Raw genomic sequence first — 19,360 nt, forward strand, 5'->3', positions numbered from 1 at the left:
ACAGGCTCAGGATCGTGGGGGGGGGGTGGGTGCGGGGGGGGGTGCGTGGGGGGGTGTGTGGGGGGTGGGGGGGGGGGGGGGGGGCATGAGGTCCCTGTGGGTATATGCCTTTCTCACCACCTTTTTAAGGAAAGTACAGTATTTGTTGCTGAGACACTGGTAATTGATATTATGAACAGTTATGACTTCCATTTGGGCTTTGGAGGGAGAAGGGGTGTAATGTCAATGAGCCTGTCTTTATACTTGGTGCAGTATTGAGGCACCTCCTGGGGTAGAGTGTGAAGTTTATGGATCCAGTATTTAGATATACCAATAAAAAGTTGACTTTCTGCCCGTCTTTTTTTTTTATTGTGGGGGGATGTGCGGGTTCTTTTGTGTCAAGAGCCTCTCGTTACTGCACTTGACCCTTACAGCTTCGTGCTCTCCAGCACGCAAACCAGTCAGACAGCTGCAAAACTCTTTGCTTTGAGAATCCTCTCTTTGCCCTCACACCTGCCACAAATACAATTCTGGGTTGCGTTCTCTCGGCATTCCTCTTTTTTTTTTTGCCTTGAAATCTCCCCAAGGCAAGTGCTATTTCACAGATTTGGGAGTAGGCAGGTAATTTGTACCCAAACCTGTTCCTGAGACGATTTCACTGACCCAGTGGTTACTTATCTCTGCCACCCAATTATCTCTTCTGCATTCAAATAGGCTCAATGCATCAAATGTTTTGACCCTTCCTCCCTCCCATCTTCTCCAGTTATACAATCACACAGTTCTTTTAGAGCCTGTGAGACTGCAAAACATTCTGATAGTACTCCGCAGTAATAATGCCATCTGTTTGGTGTAATTCATAAATCCAAGTAATTGATCATTGCTCGCAGTCTTGAATTCAACAGCTTAGGAGGTGTTGCAGCACATCACAGTCAGTGAGATACTTTTGGGCTGTGATTGCTTAAAGCTTGGCAAAACGTGGTAGCTGGGTAACATGCAGCAAGCTCCCTGTTTTGGGTGTCTGAGCCCACAGAGCATGGTGAGCAGAAAGATGGCAAGATGTCCTATTCTGCTTTCTCTGAGAGAAAGATTGATCCTTTCTTTGCGGCAGGAACGCACATTTTAAAACTCATGCATGAAAGCCCTGTCCTGCTTCACCCTCACATGTCCCATGAGAGAATTAAAAACCCTATCCCTGACCCCCTTCATTTGGAGCCCTAGCAGCTTGGAAAACGCCCTGCCCCCACCTCGGTGAATGCATGAGCAACTTTTCCTTTCCGGCCAGCCCTGTATTGACATAATGTGCTTTTTCTCATAGGTATGATCAGTTTGACTACGATAATACTACCGACACCCGCTATGCCCAATGAACCGACGATATCCTCCTTCCTTCTCTTCCTCCTCCGCTGCCGCCGCTCTCCGAACAGAAGTTTGCTCTCTCGAGACGAATACACGACCCCGTGATCGCAGCACGACAGCACCGTGGCATTTAAAACAAAATTTATATCTCTTTTTCTCCAAAACAAAAAGATACATTCGCTGAGCCCTGCCTTGTGATCCATAGGTTCTGTAAACACACTTTAACGCTCTCTTTCTCACTGATTGTGATTGGATGTTACTCATCAATTTTATTTTGGTTTTCTTCCAGCCAACCCGTCACCATTTTCCCCTCCTTTCCCTAGACACCAAAAAGAAACAACAAACCTCCCTTTGTACAGGTCCTATCCACACCGAACACAGGTGCTCTTGTCCCCTCCCCGCGGTGATGGCCACATTCCCTTAACGTTCTTCCAGTCCAATACTGCCTTTTAAAGAAGTGGGGAGCCTGTTCTGCTGTTTTCCCTTCCTTAAGGGACCAATGGCTGTGGTATTCAGTTCCACGATATCCAAGTACCACTTGTGATTTGACAGCAGGCTGCTTCTCTCGTGGGGAGCTGCTCTGGGTAGGGCCTGGTGTCCAACTCATGGATCGTACAAAAACAGAGCTTGAGGGGTGGTGTGTATCAAGGCACCTGCCACTCTTCCTTATTTCAGCCCTCAAGGTGTAAATCACAGTGGCTGTAGGACCTGTGAAGCTGAATGGGCTCCCCCCCACTTTAAATAATCTTCACACTTAATTAACTGTACCGCCACTGTGAATCATCAACCACACACTTCAAAGCTGCGTTTCAGGCACTTTGTCTCAGACGGATGCTGCATTCCTGCACCTTGCCAACGCTGCTCGGATTCATGCTGCCAAGGGATGCACAGGAGCAGACAGGCCGTCTCCTGCGTGGTTGTGCTTTCTTTCATTTTAGTCCTTTATCCTTCTGCAGCCTCGAGTCCGCTCACGGGCAGCGTGGCAGAGTGCGTGACCCGTAATTCACCGGCTGGCTTTACAGGTAATGGTCCAATTTTGCTGAGAAAACGGCTCTTCCCGCACCCCTTCCCCAACCCTCAAAAAAAAAATGTTCTCACTGCTAAATTTCACCACCAAAAGCAATGACGTGCTGTCATTGGTGCCATCGGACTTGAATGAAGAGGAAGCCAGGGTGGGGAGACTGGCAGGCATTTTGGTATTTTCCAGTGTTTAGCTTTTTGGACTTGCTGCACGAGGGTAGAATGTATGTTTCCGGGCAGATTGAGATTGGAAGAGTGTGTGTGCGTATGTGTGTCTGTGACTGGGACTGTATGTTTCAAATGATTGCCATGGCAACACTGCCAACATGGGATGATGATTGATTGAATTTCCTCCTGGGCAGCGTCAAAGTCCTGCAGAGTTCATGTCTAAGGGCTAGCTGAAGACTCCTTGAAACGGGTATGGGTTTTTTTTGGGGGCATTAAGGACATGGTTCCATCATGATATCACCTATAGTTGAATATTAAATTTACCTAGGTATTATGGATGACCCTCCTGGGCAATGCCAATGGGGAACTGCCACTTGCATGAACATAACCAGTGTGATCTGGCATCTTGGGTGAGGGTGGGTGGTGAAAGAGAAACAGCAAGATAGGATCTTCTGTGGGCTGTTGGGTAGGGAGTGGATGGAAAAGTAGAAGAATTGGGGGGAGGTGAGTTTACATGTCTGATGTTACACAATTTAAAATGAGGTTTGTTTAATTTTCTTTTAACTATGATAATGATTTAGTTTGTCATAATTGCCTACGCTAGAGAACCAGTGTCTGAAATTAGAGTTGGACAGGGGGTGGGGAGGGGTGTTTGTATCGTAACATGTAGTGAAATTCAATAAAATTAGTCTGAAATATCTTTGTGTCTGTCTTGACTTGATGTTCTCGTACTTCAAGCGGTTTTGTCATCCACCTCCACCCTCAGAGGACTAGGCGACTTGGTATTGATTAAAAGAGAGCATTGCACTGCTGGAAAGGGGATATCCCAGAAGGGTTAAGAACAAAGTCAATGCAGTTATATTGCTTGGTGTAATCTATAAGCCACCAAGTTGTCAGAAGGATGCAGAGGAACAATTCTGCAAGGCAATTCGTTATGAGTAGTTATAATGAAGGTACTTCAAATATGGGTGATTGTAGTAGTGTTGGGACAGAGGAATAGTTCCTGGAGCACGTTCAAGAGAACTTGCTATGTGTCCAGCAAGATGTAGCACCCTTAGATTTCATTGTTGGGAGTGATACGGGCCAAATAGATTTTTAGTGAGAGAATATTTGGGGGATAGTGGTTGCTGTATTGCAAGACTTAAGGTGATAATGGAAAAGGATCATGAATAAGCCAGAGTAAGAATGACTAATCGAAAGAAAGCAAATATTAGGATGATTGGAGTCGAGGGTGGGCAAGAGAGATGGTAGCTGAACAGTAGGCTACCTTCCAAGTAGAGATTTGTTCCTAGTCAAGGGACATTACCTTGAAAGGGAAAAGCAGAGCAAACAACAAATCCACAGATGTGGAGGTGCCAGTGTTCGACTGGGGCGGACAAGATCAAAAATCACAAAACACCATGTTATTATCCAACAGGTTTATTTGAAGACACAAGCTTTCGGAGTTTCCTTTAGGTGTCAGTGAGAGAGGTGGCATCAGATACAATTTATAAGCAAAAGACAAAAGGGTCATAGAACTGATACCGTGTTGAACAAACCTAAGATGGCTATTAAATCTTAAATCAGTTAGAAAGGATTAATATGCAAATTTCTTTCAAGTCACTGCCCTGAGAAAAGTAAAGGTTTTATCAGTTCCCTCCGTATACCAGAGGTGACATCCCAGGTCAGACAGTGCATTTTAGGTGTGAAGGTCATGTTTAGAATCTGGCTGTGTATTGACTTGGAATCAGACTGGTTTTATTTCCAAAGTAGGAATTTATAAAATGCTGCATTGAATGTCTACAAATTGTGTGCTTTTTGAATAAAATAGAATGTATCTGCAATTAAAAATGTGCAAATTCACCCCATAGATTTTTTACATGTTGGGGGGAGAGTGTGTGTGTGTGTGAGAGAGCGTATAGTGTACTGGGGTCACCTGTAGTGTGACATGATCCTGGTTGAGGCCATCATGGGTACCGAACTTGACCATCAGCCTCTGCTCGGCAATTCTGCATTGTTATGTATCTTGAAGTCTGCCTTGGAGGATGTTTACCCGAAGATCCGAGGCCAAATGTCCTTGATGGCTGAAGTGTTCCCCCACTAGGATGGAACATCGGTGTCTGGTGATTGTTGCGCGGTGTCCATTCATACATTGTTGTAATGTCTGCGTGGTTTTGCCAATATACTATGCCTCGGGGCATCCTTGCCTGCAGCAGTGTATAAGGTAGACAATGTTGGCCAAGTCAACTAAGTATCAGCCGTGCACGTGGTGTGTGGTGTTCCCTTGTGTGATGGTAGAATCCATGTCAATGATCTGACGTCTTGCAGAGGTTGCCATGACAGGGTTCTATGGTGTTGTGGTCAACATTGTCCTGAAGGCTGGGTAGTTTGCTGTGAACAGTGGTCTATTTAAGGTTTGGCGGTTGTTTGAAGGCGAGAAGTGAGGCATAAGGAAGATCTTGGTGAAGTCCTCATTGTCATCGATGATGAATTGAAGGCTGTGAAGAATATGGTGTAGTTTCTCCACACCTGGGAAGTACTGGACGACAAAGGGTACCCTATCAGTTGTATCATGTCTATCTTCCGAGGTCATTACGGTTTTTCGCTGTGGCACATTGAAACTGATGATCGATGAGTTGAGCATTGTATCCTGTTTTTATGAGGGTGTCCTTCAGCACCTTAGGTTTGTTCAACACTGCATCAGTTCTATGACCCTTTGATCTTTTGCTTATAAATTCTGTGTCTGATGCCACCTCTCTCACTGATATCTGAAGAAAGAGTGAGACTCAGAAAGCTTGTGTCTTCAAATAAACCTGTTGGACTATAACCTGGTGTCGTGTGATTTTTGACCAAATCCACAGGTGACGAGAGGTAGAAATGATAAAGAAGAAAAGATGCATTTATTGACATGTCAAGTTAAAAGAGTACAGTTGACAGCCAGGCTGAACATAGAAGATTCAGAGGGGAAGTGAGAAATTAAATTTAAGACTGATGGAATTTCAAAACATTCTATAGGCATAGTAAAAGGGTGGTGAAAGACAGAGAGGAGCCAATTAAAGACTGAAAATCAAGGATGTGATTGAAGTATTAAATGTGTACTTTGCACCTGCTTTTACCAAAGAGATGTTATTATTACAAAAAAAAGGGAAATTTTGTAGGCAGATTTAAAACTGTTATGGATAGATTATCCTTAATAGTTGAAAAGCCAGCAGGACCAAAGGAGGTGCATCCAAGGTTACAAAGGGAAGTGACAATGGGAAATGCATAGGCATTGGCAATATTTTTCTAGTCTTCCTTAGACTCTCATTGAATAGAAAATTACAAATGTAATGCCCTTGCTGAAAAAAGGATGTGAGGGTAGGCTAAGCAATTACAGACTAGTCCATTTAACACTTAGTTGGGAACCCTCTAGTAGTGAAAGCTCAGGACAACGTTAGCAGTCACATGGGTGACTGTAGGTTGATTAAGTCGCACCGACATGGTTATGAGTGTTGCTGTACCCAGACATTTTGTTAAAGCTTTTTGTCTTGCCGTCAGCAATTTGCAAGAATACCTATGTAGAGATCCAAAGGTGTGCAGGTTAGGTTGAATGGCCGTGCCAAATTGCTCATATTATCCAGGAATGTGCAGACTAGGTGGATTAGCCATGGGAAATACAGGGTTACAGAGATTGGATAGCATAATCTTCGGAGGGATGGTGTGGACTCAATGGTTCGAAGGGCCTGTTTGCAGACTAGGGATTCTATGAGGGCAAACAACATTTGAACTGTAAGACGCGGTGGGGGTGCGGTTTGGTTGGTTGCAAAGTAGACTCTGGTAGAGGTGTTGCCATGGAGAATGCAGGAGATTCATGATGATTGACAATTAATTGCCAAGCTTTGCTTAAGATTAAACCAGACAGTTGAATGATTGGTCAGGGTAGCCCCTGAGAAATGAACCAGAGCAATACAGTCACCTATTTTGTTGGAGTTGAAACAGGGTGCAGTGCGGGTACATGTTTTTTGTTTGGACTTCTAAAAGCAGACCCCTGGGTATTAACACATATGACTTCTAGGACATGCAAAAGTAGCACACACTGAGCCTTACTGATGATCCTGATGAGTGCAAGAGAAAACGCTCCAACATACTGTGTTTCTTTTCAGCAATACTAGAGCTGTACTACCAAATGACTGCCAGCATGGATTTCTTCAGATAAAATCATGTTTAACTAATTAACTGGAACTTTTTCTAGCAGATAACAGGTTTGATTAGGGCATTGTTGTTGATGTGGACGTGTGGACCTCCAGAAGGCCGCCAATACAGTGGCATATAACAGATTTGTGAGCAAATGTTTTCCAATAGCAATTTTGTCATAGAGGTGTACAGCACAGAAACAGACCCTTCAGTCCAACTTGTCCACGTTGACCAGATACCCTAAATTAATTTAGTCCCATTTGCCAGCATTTCACCCATATCTCTCTTAAACCTTTCCTATTCAGATGCCTTTTAAATGTTAGAATTGTACCAGCCTCCACTGCTTCCTCTGACATCTCATTCCATATACATACCACCCTCTGTGTGAAAAACTCACCCCTTAAGTTCCTTTTAAATCTTTCCCCTCTCACCTTAAAGGGACCAAAGAAAAGATTCCACCCCTAAAAGGATGGTGAATGAGAGGGCACAGGTTTTAAGTAAATCGGCTAAAGTGGTGTGAGCGAAACCTTATTGCACAGACAATGGTTGGGCCTAGAATGTGCTGTATGAGAGTGTGATTGAGGCATTCAAAAAGGAATCAGATGGTTATTTGTAAAGGATCAATGGCCAGGTTTATGGGGAGAAGGCAGGAAAATGCCACTAAGAAATAGTAGGAACTGCCGATGCTGGAGTCTGAGATAACAAGGTGTGGAGCTGGATGAACACAGCAGGCCAGGCAGCATCAGAGGAGCAGGAAAGCTGACCTTTCGGGTCTGGACCCTTCTTCAGAAATGGGGGAGGCGAAGGGGTCTCTGAAATAAATGGAGAGAAGGGGAAGCGATGATAGAAGATGGATAGTGACCAACCCCCACCCTCACTTCCTACCTACACTCACCTCACCTCTACTGGCCTCATCCCCGCCTCCTTGACCTGTCCGTCTTCTCTCCACCTATCTGCTCCACTATCCACTTTCTATCATCGCCTCCCCCTTTCTCCATTTATTTCAGAGCCCCCTTCCCCTCCCCCATTTCTGAAGAAGGGTACAGACCCAAAACGTCAGCTTTCCTGCTCCTCTGATGCAACCTGGCCTGTTGTGTTCATCCAGCTCCACACCTTGCCACTAAGAAATTGCTCTTTCAAGGAGCTGGCACAGTCACAGTGATCCAAATGGTCTCCTCCTGCTCTGTAACAATTTTGTGATTCTCAAATTCAACCCACCTCAGTCCTCTTCTGCCCTTTTATTCTTCGAGCACACTGATTTTATCTGTTGGAATCGTCGCGGTCCCGAAGACTTGATCTTGCTGGTGCAGAGCCACAGTATTGATCACAGCTTCCTTGACTGTCTCTGAGTAAGAAAGTTGTGGGTTTAAGCCCTGCTCCAGGCACCTGACCACAAAATGAAGGCTGACTCTTCCCTCTGTATTGCACAGTCAGCGGGGTCTTCTTGTCGTCAGAACGTTTATTGAAGAAAAGATGTGAAATGGTTGATGCCGGTTTGCAGCCAGTTGACAGTGCCTTCACCAGCATGCACAGAAGTAGGGAGAAACCTCCAATGTTAAAATGAAAACCCCATTAGAATGATGTGCAGTTGTGTCTTATCATGATCTTCGATCCTCATGTCTAACCACAGAAGAGCAAACAGTGATTTTGTATTTGAACGGATTTGTCAAGGGTCTGCGCACAGAGAGTGTTTTGTTTTGCACTGTTTTCCAATAGCAATTTTGTCATAGAGATGTACAGCACAGAAATAGACCCTTCAGTCCAACTTGTCCGTGCTGACCAGATACCCTAAATTAATTTAGTCCCATTTGCCAGCATTTTACTCATATCCCTGTAAACCTTTCCTATTCATATACCCATTCAGATGCCTTTTAAATGTTGTAATTGTACCAGCTTCCACTGCTTCCTCTGGCAGCTCATTCCAGATACATACATCCCTCTGCATGAAAAACTTACCCCTTAGGTCCCTTTTAATTCTTTCCCCTCTCACCTTAAACCTATGCCATCTAATTTTGGACCCCTCTACCCTAGGAAAAAGACCTCGGCTATTTACCCTATTGATGCCTGTCATTATTTTTTAACCTCTGTAAGGTCACCCCTTAGTCTGACGCTGCAGGGAAAATAGCCCCAGTCTATTCTGCCTCTACCTATAGATAAAACCCTCCAATTTTGTCAACACCCTTGTAAATCTTTTCTGCACCCTCTCAAGTTTCACAACATCTTTCTTACAACAGGGAGAGCAGAATTGAATGCAATATTCCAAAAGTGGCCAAACCAATGTCCTGTACAGCTGCAACATGACCTCCCAACTCCTATACTCAATGTACTGACCAATGAAGCAAATGTACCAAACACCTTCTTCACTACCCTGTCTGCCTGTGACTCCACCTTCAAGGAACTCTGAACCTGCACTCCAAGGTCTCTTTGTTCAGCACCGCTCTCTCGGACCCTACCATTAAGTATATAAGTCCTGCCCTGATGTGCCTTACCAAAATGCAACACCTCTCATTTATATAAATTAAACTCCACCTGCCACTCCTTTGCCCATCTGATCAAACTCCCATTGCAATGTGAGATAACCTTCTTCACTGCCCACTACACCATTTATTTCGGTGTCATCTGCAAACTTACTAACCATTCCTCCTCTATTCACAAAAGCCACAGGAAATAAGTGCATTTCACAAGAACGTGAAATTAGAACAGGTGGGGCACTAAAGCAGAAAGAGAGGTAAGATTAATTGGGAATATCAATGTGTGAGGGGACAGTGGGAATAGATTGGGTGAGATGTTACAGGGTATGGGGAGAATGGGCAGAGTGAGATAGACTGAGTCGAATATTGAAGGATACAAGTACTGAGGAGCAGAATGGGATTAGACAGTGAATTATATAAGGGTGTGCAGAATGACGGGAGAATATGATTAGATTCGGTGAGATATAAAGAGGCTGGAGTGTAAGTGGGGGGCAGAATGGGTTTCGTCCAGATGGCATTTAAGGGATGCAGGCAGTGAAGGGGATAGTGGATTAGGACATAGGACAGTACAGCATAGGAACGGGCCCTTCAGCACACAAAGTTGTGCCGAACATGACACCAAATTAAACTAATCTCTTCTGCTTGCCCTTGGTCCGTATCTCTCCATTCCTTGCATATTTATGTGCTTATCTAAAAGTCCTTTAGATGCCCCTATCGTATCTGCCTCCACCACCACCGGCAGTGTGTTCCAGGCTCCTACCACTCTCTGTGTAAAAAACGTGCCCCTCACATCTCCTTTGAATTCCCCCCGTCTCACCTTAAATGCACGCCCCCTGGTATTAGACATTTCAACTCTGGGAAAAAGATGCTGACTGTCAGCCCTATCTATACATCTCATAATTTTAGAGTTCTATCAAGTCTCCCCTCAGCCTCCACTGCTGCAGAGAAAACAACCCGAGTTTTTCTAGCTTCTCCTTGTAGCTTCTACCCACTAAACCAGGCAGCATCCCGGTAAACCTCTTCTGCACCCTCTCCAAAGCCTCCACATCCTTCCTATAATGTGGCGACCAGAACTGAACGCAAAACTCAAAAGTGTGGTCTAACCAAAGTCATATAAAGCTGCAACATGACGTTCTGACTCTTGTACTCAATTTCTCAACCAAAAAAGACAAGCATGCAATACGCCTTCTTTACCACCCTATCTACTTGCGTGGCCACTTTCAGGGAGCTATGGACTTGAGCTCCAAGATCCTTCTGTGCATCAACGCTCTTCAGAGTCCTGCCATTTACTGTATACTTTTCCTTAAAATCTGCTCTCCCAAAATACAGCACCTCACATTTACCTGGATTAAACTCCATCTGCCATTTCTCCATCCATATCTGCAACTGATCTATATCCCGCTGTATCCTTTGACAACCTTCTACACTAGCCACAACTCCACTGGCCTTTGTATCGTCTGCAAACTTACTAACCCACCCATCTACATTTTCATCCAAGTCATTTATATATATCACAAACAGACGAGGAAGATATTAAAAGATTTGGAATGTGAGGGGAGAATAGCATTGGACCAGGTGGAATATTAAATGGTGAATGGTTGAGTAGCGTTACACTGAGATATTAAAGGTGAAATAACTCTACAGAGGACAGTATCCTGTTACCAAGTCACCCATTATTTACACATGGACCATCCTCAACACAGAGTGAGCTGAGCCTGTGACACTCCTGTTTATATCTGTCAGCCAGGGCTCCCTGATTGGACCAGGTTAACAGCCCCAATCAGGGAACTCATATTCTATGAGGTCCACCCGACTGACTTTGTTACAAAAACGTGTAGGATGAGACTGGTTGGGACATTAAAGGATATGGGGCAGTGGGATAGAGAGGGGAATTAGATGGGATAGGATATTAAACAATGTAAGGGTCTGAACATGATTACACTGGGTGGGATCTGAGAGGGTGCAGGGAGTGAGGGGAAGAGTGGATTTAGACTGGGTGAGTGATTAAAGAATGCAGGGAATAAAAGGGAGACTGAGAGAAATTTTAAAGAGTGCGGAGAATTAGATGGTGGAATATTAAAGGGTGTGGAGATACAGGGGTGCAATATTAAAGAGTTGGAGAGTAAGAACGAGAATGGGATTAGTCTGGCTGTGATATTAAAGGATGGGAATGTGAGGCTAAGAGAAGGAATTACTGGGGTAGAATATGTAAAAAAAATTGAGGGAGTGTTTTTTGACTCTGAGATATAGGAGGCTGTGGGACTGACAAAATGGGTTTTGGGAAAGAACATCAGTAACTTGGTGGGCTGGTTGTAGAATTAGCTCAGTGAGTAGCACCCTCAGGAGACTGTGCAAGATTCAAAGTTTTTTTTAGGGTTCAAATGGCTCAGTGGTAATGACCCTACCTCTGAACCAGCAGGCCCCTGTTCATGTCCCACCTTCTCTTCGAGGTGTGTAATCTAGCTCACAGGATCAAGAGTAGCCATTCATAGACTCATAGTGATGTACAGCACAGAATCAGACCTTTCAGTCCAATTAGTCCATTCCAACCAGATATCCTAAATTAATCTGGTCCAATTTGCCAGCACTTGGCCCATATCCCTCTAAACCCTTCCTGTTCATGTGCCCAGCCAGATGCCTTTTAAACGTTGTAACTGTACTCGCCTCCACCACTTCCTCTGGCAGCTCATTCCACAGAATTTCTACTCAGAATAAACGCGAACCGAAAGAACTGCGGGTGCTGTATAAATCAGAAACAGAAATTGCTTGAAAAGCTCACGATATCTCTGAGCAGGGTTGGTTAGAAAAACACCTAAAAATTTGACATTTCTTTTCAATGAGTCTCAACTTGTACAAAACTTGAAATTTATACGTGCCTGTGTTTCTGGAATGCAGTTGCAGAGACTGAAAATAAAATGCATGGCCTGTTTTAACGATGAGGGATTGCAGAAGCAGGAGATAAGTGAGAGTCAGAAGCCGGAAGGGATTTTCGACTGGGTCAAGTAAATTATTCAACATGGCAGCAACCAGCAGCAAGGTAGCAGGCTGTCTGAAAGGCAATATTTGAGCGTGAAGTGTTTAATCTTTGTGTGAAATTGAAGGATACTCTTAATCTCTGTTGCAGTACGAAGTGCCTGTGATTGCTAAAACTGCACGCACTTTTGTCTCGGTTTACAACACAGCCCTCTCTCTCCCCGTCTTGACACATGGGGTTAGAATATTTAAAGTCGCCCCTATGTTGTTATTACATTTCGTAATTTCAAGTGTTTTTTGATTTCCTTCGCCGGGGTTGGTTTTGAGGAGGGAGGAAGGGACTGCTTACTGGAAAAAAAGAACGGTTCAGTCTCTTTATAAGTGGGAGAAGGTTTCAGAGAAATAGACGCCGAGTCATTGTTTGATTTAGGGAGTCAGGGACAGTCATTTTGTAAGTGAGTTGGGTTATCTCAAGGTAACCGCTGGTGTGCTGCACTGCCGAAGGTGCACTCCTCATTTTGGGGGCGGCATGCAGAGGACCTTGCTTTGGAACAGCTTGCTGTTTGTGGGAGCTTACTGTGCGCAAAATAGCTGCCGCGTTCCGCCATGCCTTTCGTTGGCTGCAAGGCATTTTAGGACGTCCACCACCCCCCGGGGTGGCGAGAGGTGCTATATAAATGCATCTCGGGGGTGGCTGTAATAAGCCCCTGACTTCCCTCCGTCGTGACCGAGCCTCAGAGCTTTCTACTGTTTTTTCAAGCCCCTTGTTCGCCCGGTCTGGATGGCATCAAGCGGCCTAACGTCAACCACCCCCCCCCCACTGCAGCTGTTCGACTGCAAAAGGCGTCACTGATCCGTGCAGGCTGGCGTAGGCGAGCTATCACCTGTTCCTTGTAGGCTGGCGACAGATGAGAACGGATGGGTTTTTTTATGGGTGGGGGGGCATGCTGTGATAGACACCGACACAGAATTGTCGGGCAGGAAGTCAAATGCAGAAACAGCACATTCCTGCTTCTGATCATACTGTTAAGGAAAGTGAGCCGGCATGCACCTGCAGAGCTGGGCCTGAATAGCCACGGTGTGATGCCTTACGCAGTCGAACAGCCACCACCAAGTTTTGCAAACGGCTGACTGGAGGTCACACGTAGGGGTGGAACCCTGTGCAAGTTATCTTGTTAGGAAGAGAAACGGTCAAATTAGTTTTTATTGTGTATTGTATTGTGTCATTTGATAGAGTCTCTGGCTATGTGTCTTTAGTTCCTTGGACCCTGAATCTTGCATGCCCTCACACCTTCCTTGTAATCTTGATCCCTTCCTCGATCGATATTTAGCCCTCACCATACACCAACTCCTGTTCACCCATTGTGCTCTTAGATCCATGTTCACTCCCAATTCAGGGGCCCTTTTAAAAAATTTTATTCAATTGTGGGATGTGGGTGTCGCTGGCTGTGCCCAGCATTTATTGCCCGTCCCTAGTTGCCCCCTTGAGAAGGTGGTGGTGAGCTGCCTTCTTGTACTGCTGCAGTCCACCTGCTGTAGGTTGACCCACAATCCCATAAGGGAGGGAATTCCAGGATTTTGACCCAGTTGACAGTGAAGGAATGGTGATATATTTCCAAGTCGGGATGGTGAGTAGCTTGGAGGGGAACTTGCAGGGGTTGGTGTTCCCATGTATCTACTCCCCTCGTCCTTCAGTATGGAAGTGGTCGTGGGGTTGGAAGGTGCTGTGTGAGGATTTTTGGTAAATTTCTGCAGTGCACCTTGTAGATGATACACACTGCTGCGACTAAGTGGGTGGAGGGAGTAGGATGCTTGTGGATGTGGTACTAATCAAGCGGGGGCTGCTTTGTCCTGGATGGTGTCTAGTTTCTTGAGCGTTGTTGGAGCTGCCCCCATCCAGGGGCAAGTGGGGAGTATTCCATCACACTCCTGAATTTAAAGACCTCATCCTCATTTTCAAATCCCTCCCAGGCCTTTTCCAACCCCCACAACCCTCCGAGATATCTATGTTTCTCCAGTTCTAGCCTCTTGAGCAACCCCCATTTACTGTTGCCCTATCTTTGGCGGTGGCTGTAACTTCAGCCACCTGGGGGACCCTAAGTTCTGGAATTCCCTCCCTAAACCTCACTACCTCTCTCTTCCTTTAAGACGCCCTGTAAAACCTATTTTTTTTTTTGTTGACTAAATTTTTGAAGCATCGCTCCTTGTGAATTTAACTTTGCGGCTCAGGGCTTGGTGTTACCTGTCTGAAGAGTCTGGGGATGTTTTCCCACATTACAGGTGCTGTACAAATGCAAGTTTTTCCGCTGTCTTTATTTTATTTTTAAATTTAGTTGGAGTTTGCAGTGCAGATGAGCTGTGAGAGTTGTGCCAATGCCATCCGAAGTGCCTTGACTGGGGTTAATGGTAAGTTTCGTCCTGAGATTGCAATCTTCCAATCTTTCATGAGTTAAAGCACCCTCTTCTCCCTGTGCTCTGATTCAGGAGGCTTGCGTCTCTCTGAGCTATCACTGAGGTGAACCCTCAAGTGTTTGTATGTCTCTGTGCATCAGTGAAGATAGGAGTAGGCCTTTCAGCCCCTCGAGCCAGTTCCACCATTCAATGAAAACATGGCTGATCTGTGGCCTAACTCTGTATCCTTTTGCTTGACAAAAATGTATCTATCTCAGATTTGAAACTAACAATGGATCTGGTGTCGACTGTCATCTGTGCAAGAGAGTTCCAAACCTCTACCATCCTTTGGGACGGCATGGTGACTCAGTGGTTAGCACAGCTGCCTCACAGTGCCAGGGACCCAGGTTCGATTCCACCCTCGCGTGATTATCTGTGTGGAGTTTCCTCCCATGGTCCAAAGATGTACAGCGTAGGGTGGATTAGCCATGTTAAATTGCCCCACAGTGCCCAGGGATGTGCAGGTTAGGGTGGATTGGCCGTGCTAAATTGCCCCATAGTGTCCAGGGATGTGCAGGTTAGGGTGGATTGGTTGTGCTAAATTACCCCATAGTGCCCAGGGATGTGCAGGTTAGGATGGATTGGCTGTGCTAAATTGCCCTTCCTGTCCACGGATGTACAGGTTAGGTGGGTTAGCCATGAGAAATGCAGGGTTACAGGGATAGGGAAGGAGTGGGATGTTCTCCAGAGCATCAGTATTTGATTGGCTGAATGACCTGCTTCCACGCTGGGATTTTATGATTCTTTGTATGCATAAGTGCTCCCTAACGTGTCTTCTGAATAGTCTGGCCCCAGTTCTCAAAACGGTGCCCCCTAATCCCCAACCAGTGGAAATAGTTTATCCACTCTGTCTTTTCCTGTAAATGGAATGAAGATTTCAGTCAGATGATGTCTTAACCTTCTAAATTCCAGAGGAAACGGGCCTAATTTGTGTAATCTCTCCTCATGGGTCTGGGTGGGATGCTCCGAGGGTCAGTGTGGACTTGTTGGGCCGAAGGGCCTGTTTCCACGCTGTAGGGATTCGATGATGATGACGATGATAACTTAACCCCTGTAGTCCAGGTATCACTCTTGTAAACCTACATTGTACCTGTACTCCCTCCAAGGCCAATATGTCCTTTCTAAGGTGTCCAGATCTGCTCACAGTACTCCATGTGGGGTCTAACCAGGGTTTTTTTTTTTGAAAACTGTAGCATATTGTCTGCATCCTTATACTCTTGTCCCCTCGCTTATAAATGCCAGCATTCTGTTAGCTGCCTTGATTACTTTCCCTGCCTGCTGGTGGTATTTTAAAGATCTGTGCTCCTGAACCCCCAAGTGTCTTTGGACATCCATTGTGTTTGATTTCATACCATCTAGAAATCCCCCTAATCTATCCTTTATCGGTGCAAAGTGGATGACCTCGCATTTACTTATATTGCAATCTGTCTGCCCTTTCGCCAGGTCTATCAATACTGCTTTGTAATTCTATGCTGTCACCTACAGATGTGCGTCATTGGGGAAACTGTGTGTATGCACACAGTTGTCTGTAAGCATCTGTGTGTGTCAGTGGAGGGTGTGTATGTGTGACATTGGTTTCCTGCCTTGCTTCTTGAAATTCACATAGGCCAGCTAACTTGACCTCTGTTGTGGGGAAAGTGTTAGCATTGATCGCTATAGCTGAGCACTTAGAAAACTGGAGGTATCTGGGAAGGGGCCGCGTGGTAGTGTCAAGAGGGAACTCCTGTTTAACTAAGACCCGCAATCCCACGTTTCCCATGGCTAGCCCACCTAGCCTCCGCGTCCTTGAACACTATGGGACAATTTAGCACGGCCAACCCACCCTAACCTGCCCATTCCTGGACACTATGGGACAATTTAGCACGGCCAATCCACCCTAACCTGCACATCCCTGGACACTATGGGACAATTTAGCCTAGCCAATCCACAATAACCTGCACACCTTTGCACTGTGGGAGGAAACCGGAGGACCCGGAGGGAATGCGCGCAGACACGGGGAGAATGTGCGAACTCCACACAGACCGTCGCCCGAGGGTGGGATCGAACTTGGGTCCCTGGCGCTGTGAGGCAGCAGCGCTAACCACTGAGCCACCGTGCCAGGTCACTCTACTTTTTCAAGGTGGAAGAGGGAGATTCTTGAATCTAAGGGGAAGGGAATCAAAGGCCATCGGGGGTAGCTGGGAACGTGGAATTTTGAAACACAAACAGACCAGTCATGGTTTTATTGAATGACATTGCTGGCTGGACACTAATCCTGAAAGCTGCCTCTCTATTTTTCATGTTTGCATTTAGGAAAATAAGAGATGGCTTGATTGAAACACACAATAGCCAGAGGGGACCTTTTAAAAAGTTTGTTCGTTGGCTGTAGGCATTGCATTAGCATTTATTGCCCATCCCTAATTGCCCCTTAAACTGAGATGTTTGCCTGTCCATTGCAGAGTGTAGTTAAGAGGTGTGGCATCACATAGAGGCCACACTGGGGTAAGGCTGGCAGATTTCCCTCTCTAAAGGGCATTAGATGGGTTTTTACAACAGGGGGTCGCCATTCGGCTGGCATTTTATTTTCAGATTTTTAATCAAATTCAAATTTCAGCATCTGCCATGGTGGGATTTGAACCCTTATCCCAGAACATTAGGCTGGGCCTCTGGATTGCTGCCCCAGTAGCATTACCATTATACTGCTGCCTTCCCCTGTTCATGGGTGGAAAGGATTGTTTTCTCTTGTGGGAGAACTTCGAACGTAGGGTCTATGTTACAAAATATGCAGTCATCTGATTAAAGTGGGGAGAAGGAGATTTTGTTTTAATCCCCGAGGTTTGAATGTGTTTGGAATGCTGTTCTGCGAAAGGCAGTGGATACAGAATCTTTGAATATTTTAAGGCAGAGATAGGTAGATTTGTGTTGAGCGAGGGGGTGAAAGGTTATAGGTGAGAATATAGAGCATCGGATCAGCCATGATCTTATTGGATAGCAGAGCAGGTGCTGAATGGCCTACTCCAGTTTATATGTTTGTATGTTCTGTATGGTATTGAGTGTGTGTCACTTTGAATGTGTAACTCATTATGTGTGTGTGCCAATGTTTCAGCGTGTGTATACCTTGGCAGAATTGTATCTTATACATGCACATCACTGTGAATGGCTGCATCTGGGGAGAGAGAATGACATGGGGTGGGTGTGTGTGTGTGTGAAAATGTGTGTGTGAGAGATTGCATGTTTGTCAGTTTGGGTGTGTGTACGTCATTCCCTGTGCAACTGAGCTAGTTGTTGAAAACAATAAAATGCTGGAGATCACCGTAGGTCAGGCAGCATCCATGGAGAGAGAACAAGCTAACGATTCGAGTCTAGATGTCTCTTCATCAGAGCTGACGTGAGGTGTGGAGGGGACAGCATTTATGCTATAGTTGGGGGGGAGGGTGGTTTTGTAGGTTGGAGTGCTGATGGAGAAAGGATGTTGATAGGTCAGGTTTATTGATGGGAATGTGAGAATGGGCAGAAAAATGGTGTGTCTCACTGCCAGACTGGAAAGAACAGACAGTCCCCACTGGAGTTGGTGGTGGGGTGGCGGGGTGTGGTTGGCGGCGAGGTCGGTGGTGGGGGTGGAGGGGGTCAGGTCGGGGGGGTAGTGGTTTCGGGTCGGGGGGGTCAGGTTGGGGTGGTCAGTCGGGTCGGGTCGGGTCAGGTTGGGGGGATCGGTTGGGAGGGTTGGGGTTGGGGGATGGGTGTTGGGGTCGGCGGGGTGGTTGGGGAAGGGAGCGGGAGTGCAGACGACATGGTGATGAAGAATGTAACAAGCAAAGCTAAAAGAAAGGGAAGGAATGGGTTCCCAATCTGAAGGTGTTGAACTCAACATTGAGCCCAGAAGGTTGTAAAGTGCCTAGTTTGAAGATGAGATGATGCTCCTCCAGTTTTCACTGTGATTCGCTCGGGGGATGTGAACAGCACTCGCTAGTCCCAGCATTTATTGCCCAAGACTGATTGTCATTGAGAACTTAGTGGTGAGGCACCTTCATGAACCATGTCTGGGTCAATACAGCGTGGAGCTGGAGGAACGCGGCGGGTCCTGCTCTGTGGAGCTGGAGGAACGCGGCAGACTCCGTGAGCCCTGATGAAGGGTATAAACCCGAAACGTCGACTCTCCTGCTCCTCTGATACTGCGTTCCTCCAGCTCCACGCTGTATTGACTGTGACCCCAGCATCTGCAGTTCTTGCTGTCTCTGAGTGACTGAACCATGTGTGGTGTTGGGGGAACACAGTGCTGTCAGGAAGGGACCCTGTCTCTAGGTGTGTATGTGTCTGTCTGTGCATCGGTGTAGGAGTGTCATAATTCACCAAAATAATTGTTACTGGGCAAACTAGTACTACTTTGGCAGAGGGAGTGGGGTTCAAATGTCGACGGGGGACAAGAGGCATATCAATAGCTGCAACAAGTCCATTCCCCCCAGCTCCCCATCTGGGTTTAGGACAGCTGGTATAGAGAATGCTGTTGGCGCAAAAGCTGTTCTCTTAATGACTTGCCTCCGATTACTTGCAGGAATCCAATCGGTGGATATTGATGTCAGCACAGAGCAGGTACTAATCGACACGACACTGACATCTGGGGAGGTGCAAGCGCTGATAGAGAGCACGGGCAGGCGGGCCGTGTTAAAAGGAATGGGCCCAACCACACTTAGTGAGTACCAAAAGCCAAGATCCCATACTGAGACACCTGGCAGAGTGGTTAATGGGGGAATTGTACAGGGAGCTTTACTCTGTATCTAACCCCGTGCTGTCCCTGTCCTGGGAGTGTTTGA

The 19,360-nt window shown here is 46.0% G+C and overlaps 2 protein-coding genes across 4 annotated transcripts in view; both read left to right on the forward strand.

The window, feature by feature from the left end:
- LOC109925831 (RNA-binding protein 4B-like) overlaps positions 1-19,140 on the forward strand; it is a 24,570-nt gene extending 5,430 nt beyond the window's left edge. The window contains exons 3-4 of one of the 3 annotated variants that reach the window (XR_007266006.1): positions 14,453-14,525; positions 19,102-19,140. Coding sequence is in view for 2 of the 3 variants with exons in the window: in XM_020525737.2 (XP_020381326.1) it covers positions 1,295-1,346 (52 nt within the window). In the remaining variant the exon portion in view is untranslated. Of the gene's footprint in view, positions 1-1,294; positions 3,224-14,452; positions 14,526-19,101 lie in introns of those variants that run through there. The other 2 variants (XM_020525737.2, XM_048619557.1) reach the window with 2 other exon arrangements.
- Positions 13,719-19,360, forward strand: part of LOC109925673 (copper chaperone for superoxide dismutase-like) — a 49,278-nt gene continuing 43,636 nt past the window's right edge. Inside the window, 3 exon segments of the mRNA XM_048619558.1 lie at positions 13,719-13,747; positions 14,453-14,525; positions 19,102-19,239. Of these exon segments, the coding sequence (XP_048475515.1) occupies positions 13,721-13,747; positions 14,453-14,525; positions 19,102-19,239 (238 nt within the window). The 5' untranslated portion in view covers positions 13,719-13,720.

The sequence above is a fragment of the Rhincodon typus genome, chromosome 43 (genome assembly GCF_021869965.1).
Source record: "Rhincodon typus isolate 14 chromosome 43, sRhiTyp1.1, whole genome shotgun sequence".
Lineage (NCBI taxonomy): Eukaryota > Metazoa > Chordata > Chondrichthyes > Orectolobiformes > Rhincodontidae > Rhincodon > Rhincodon typus.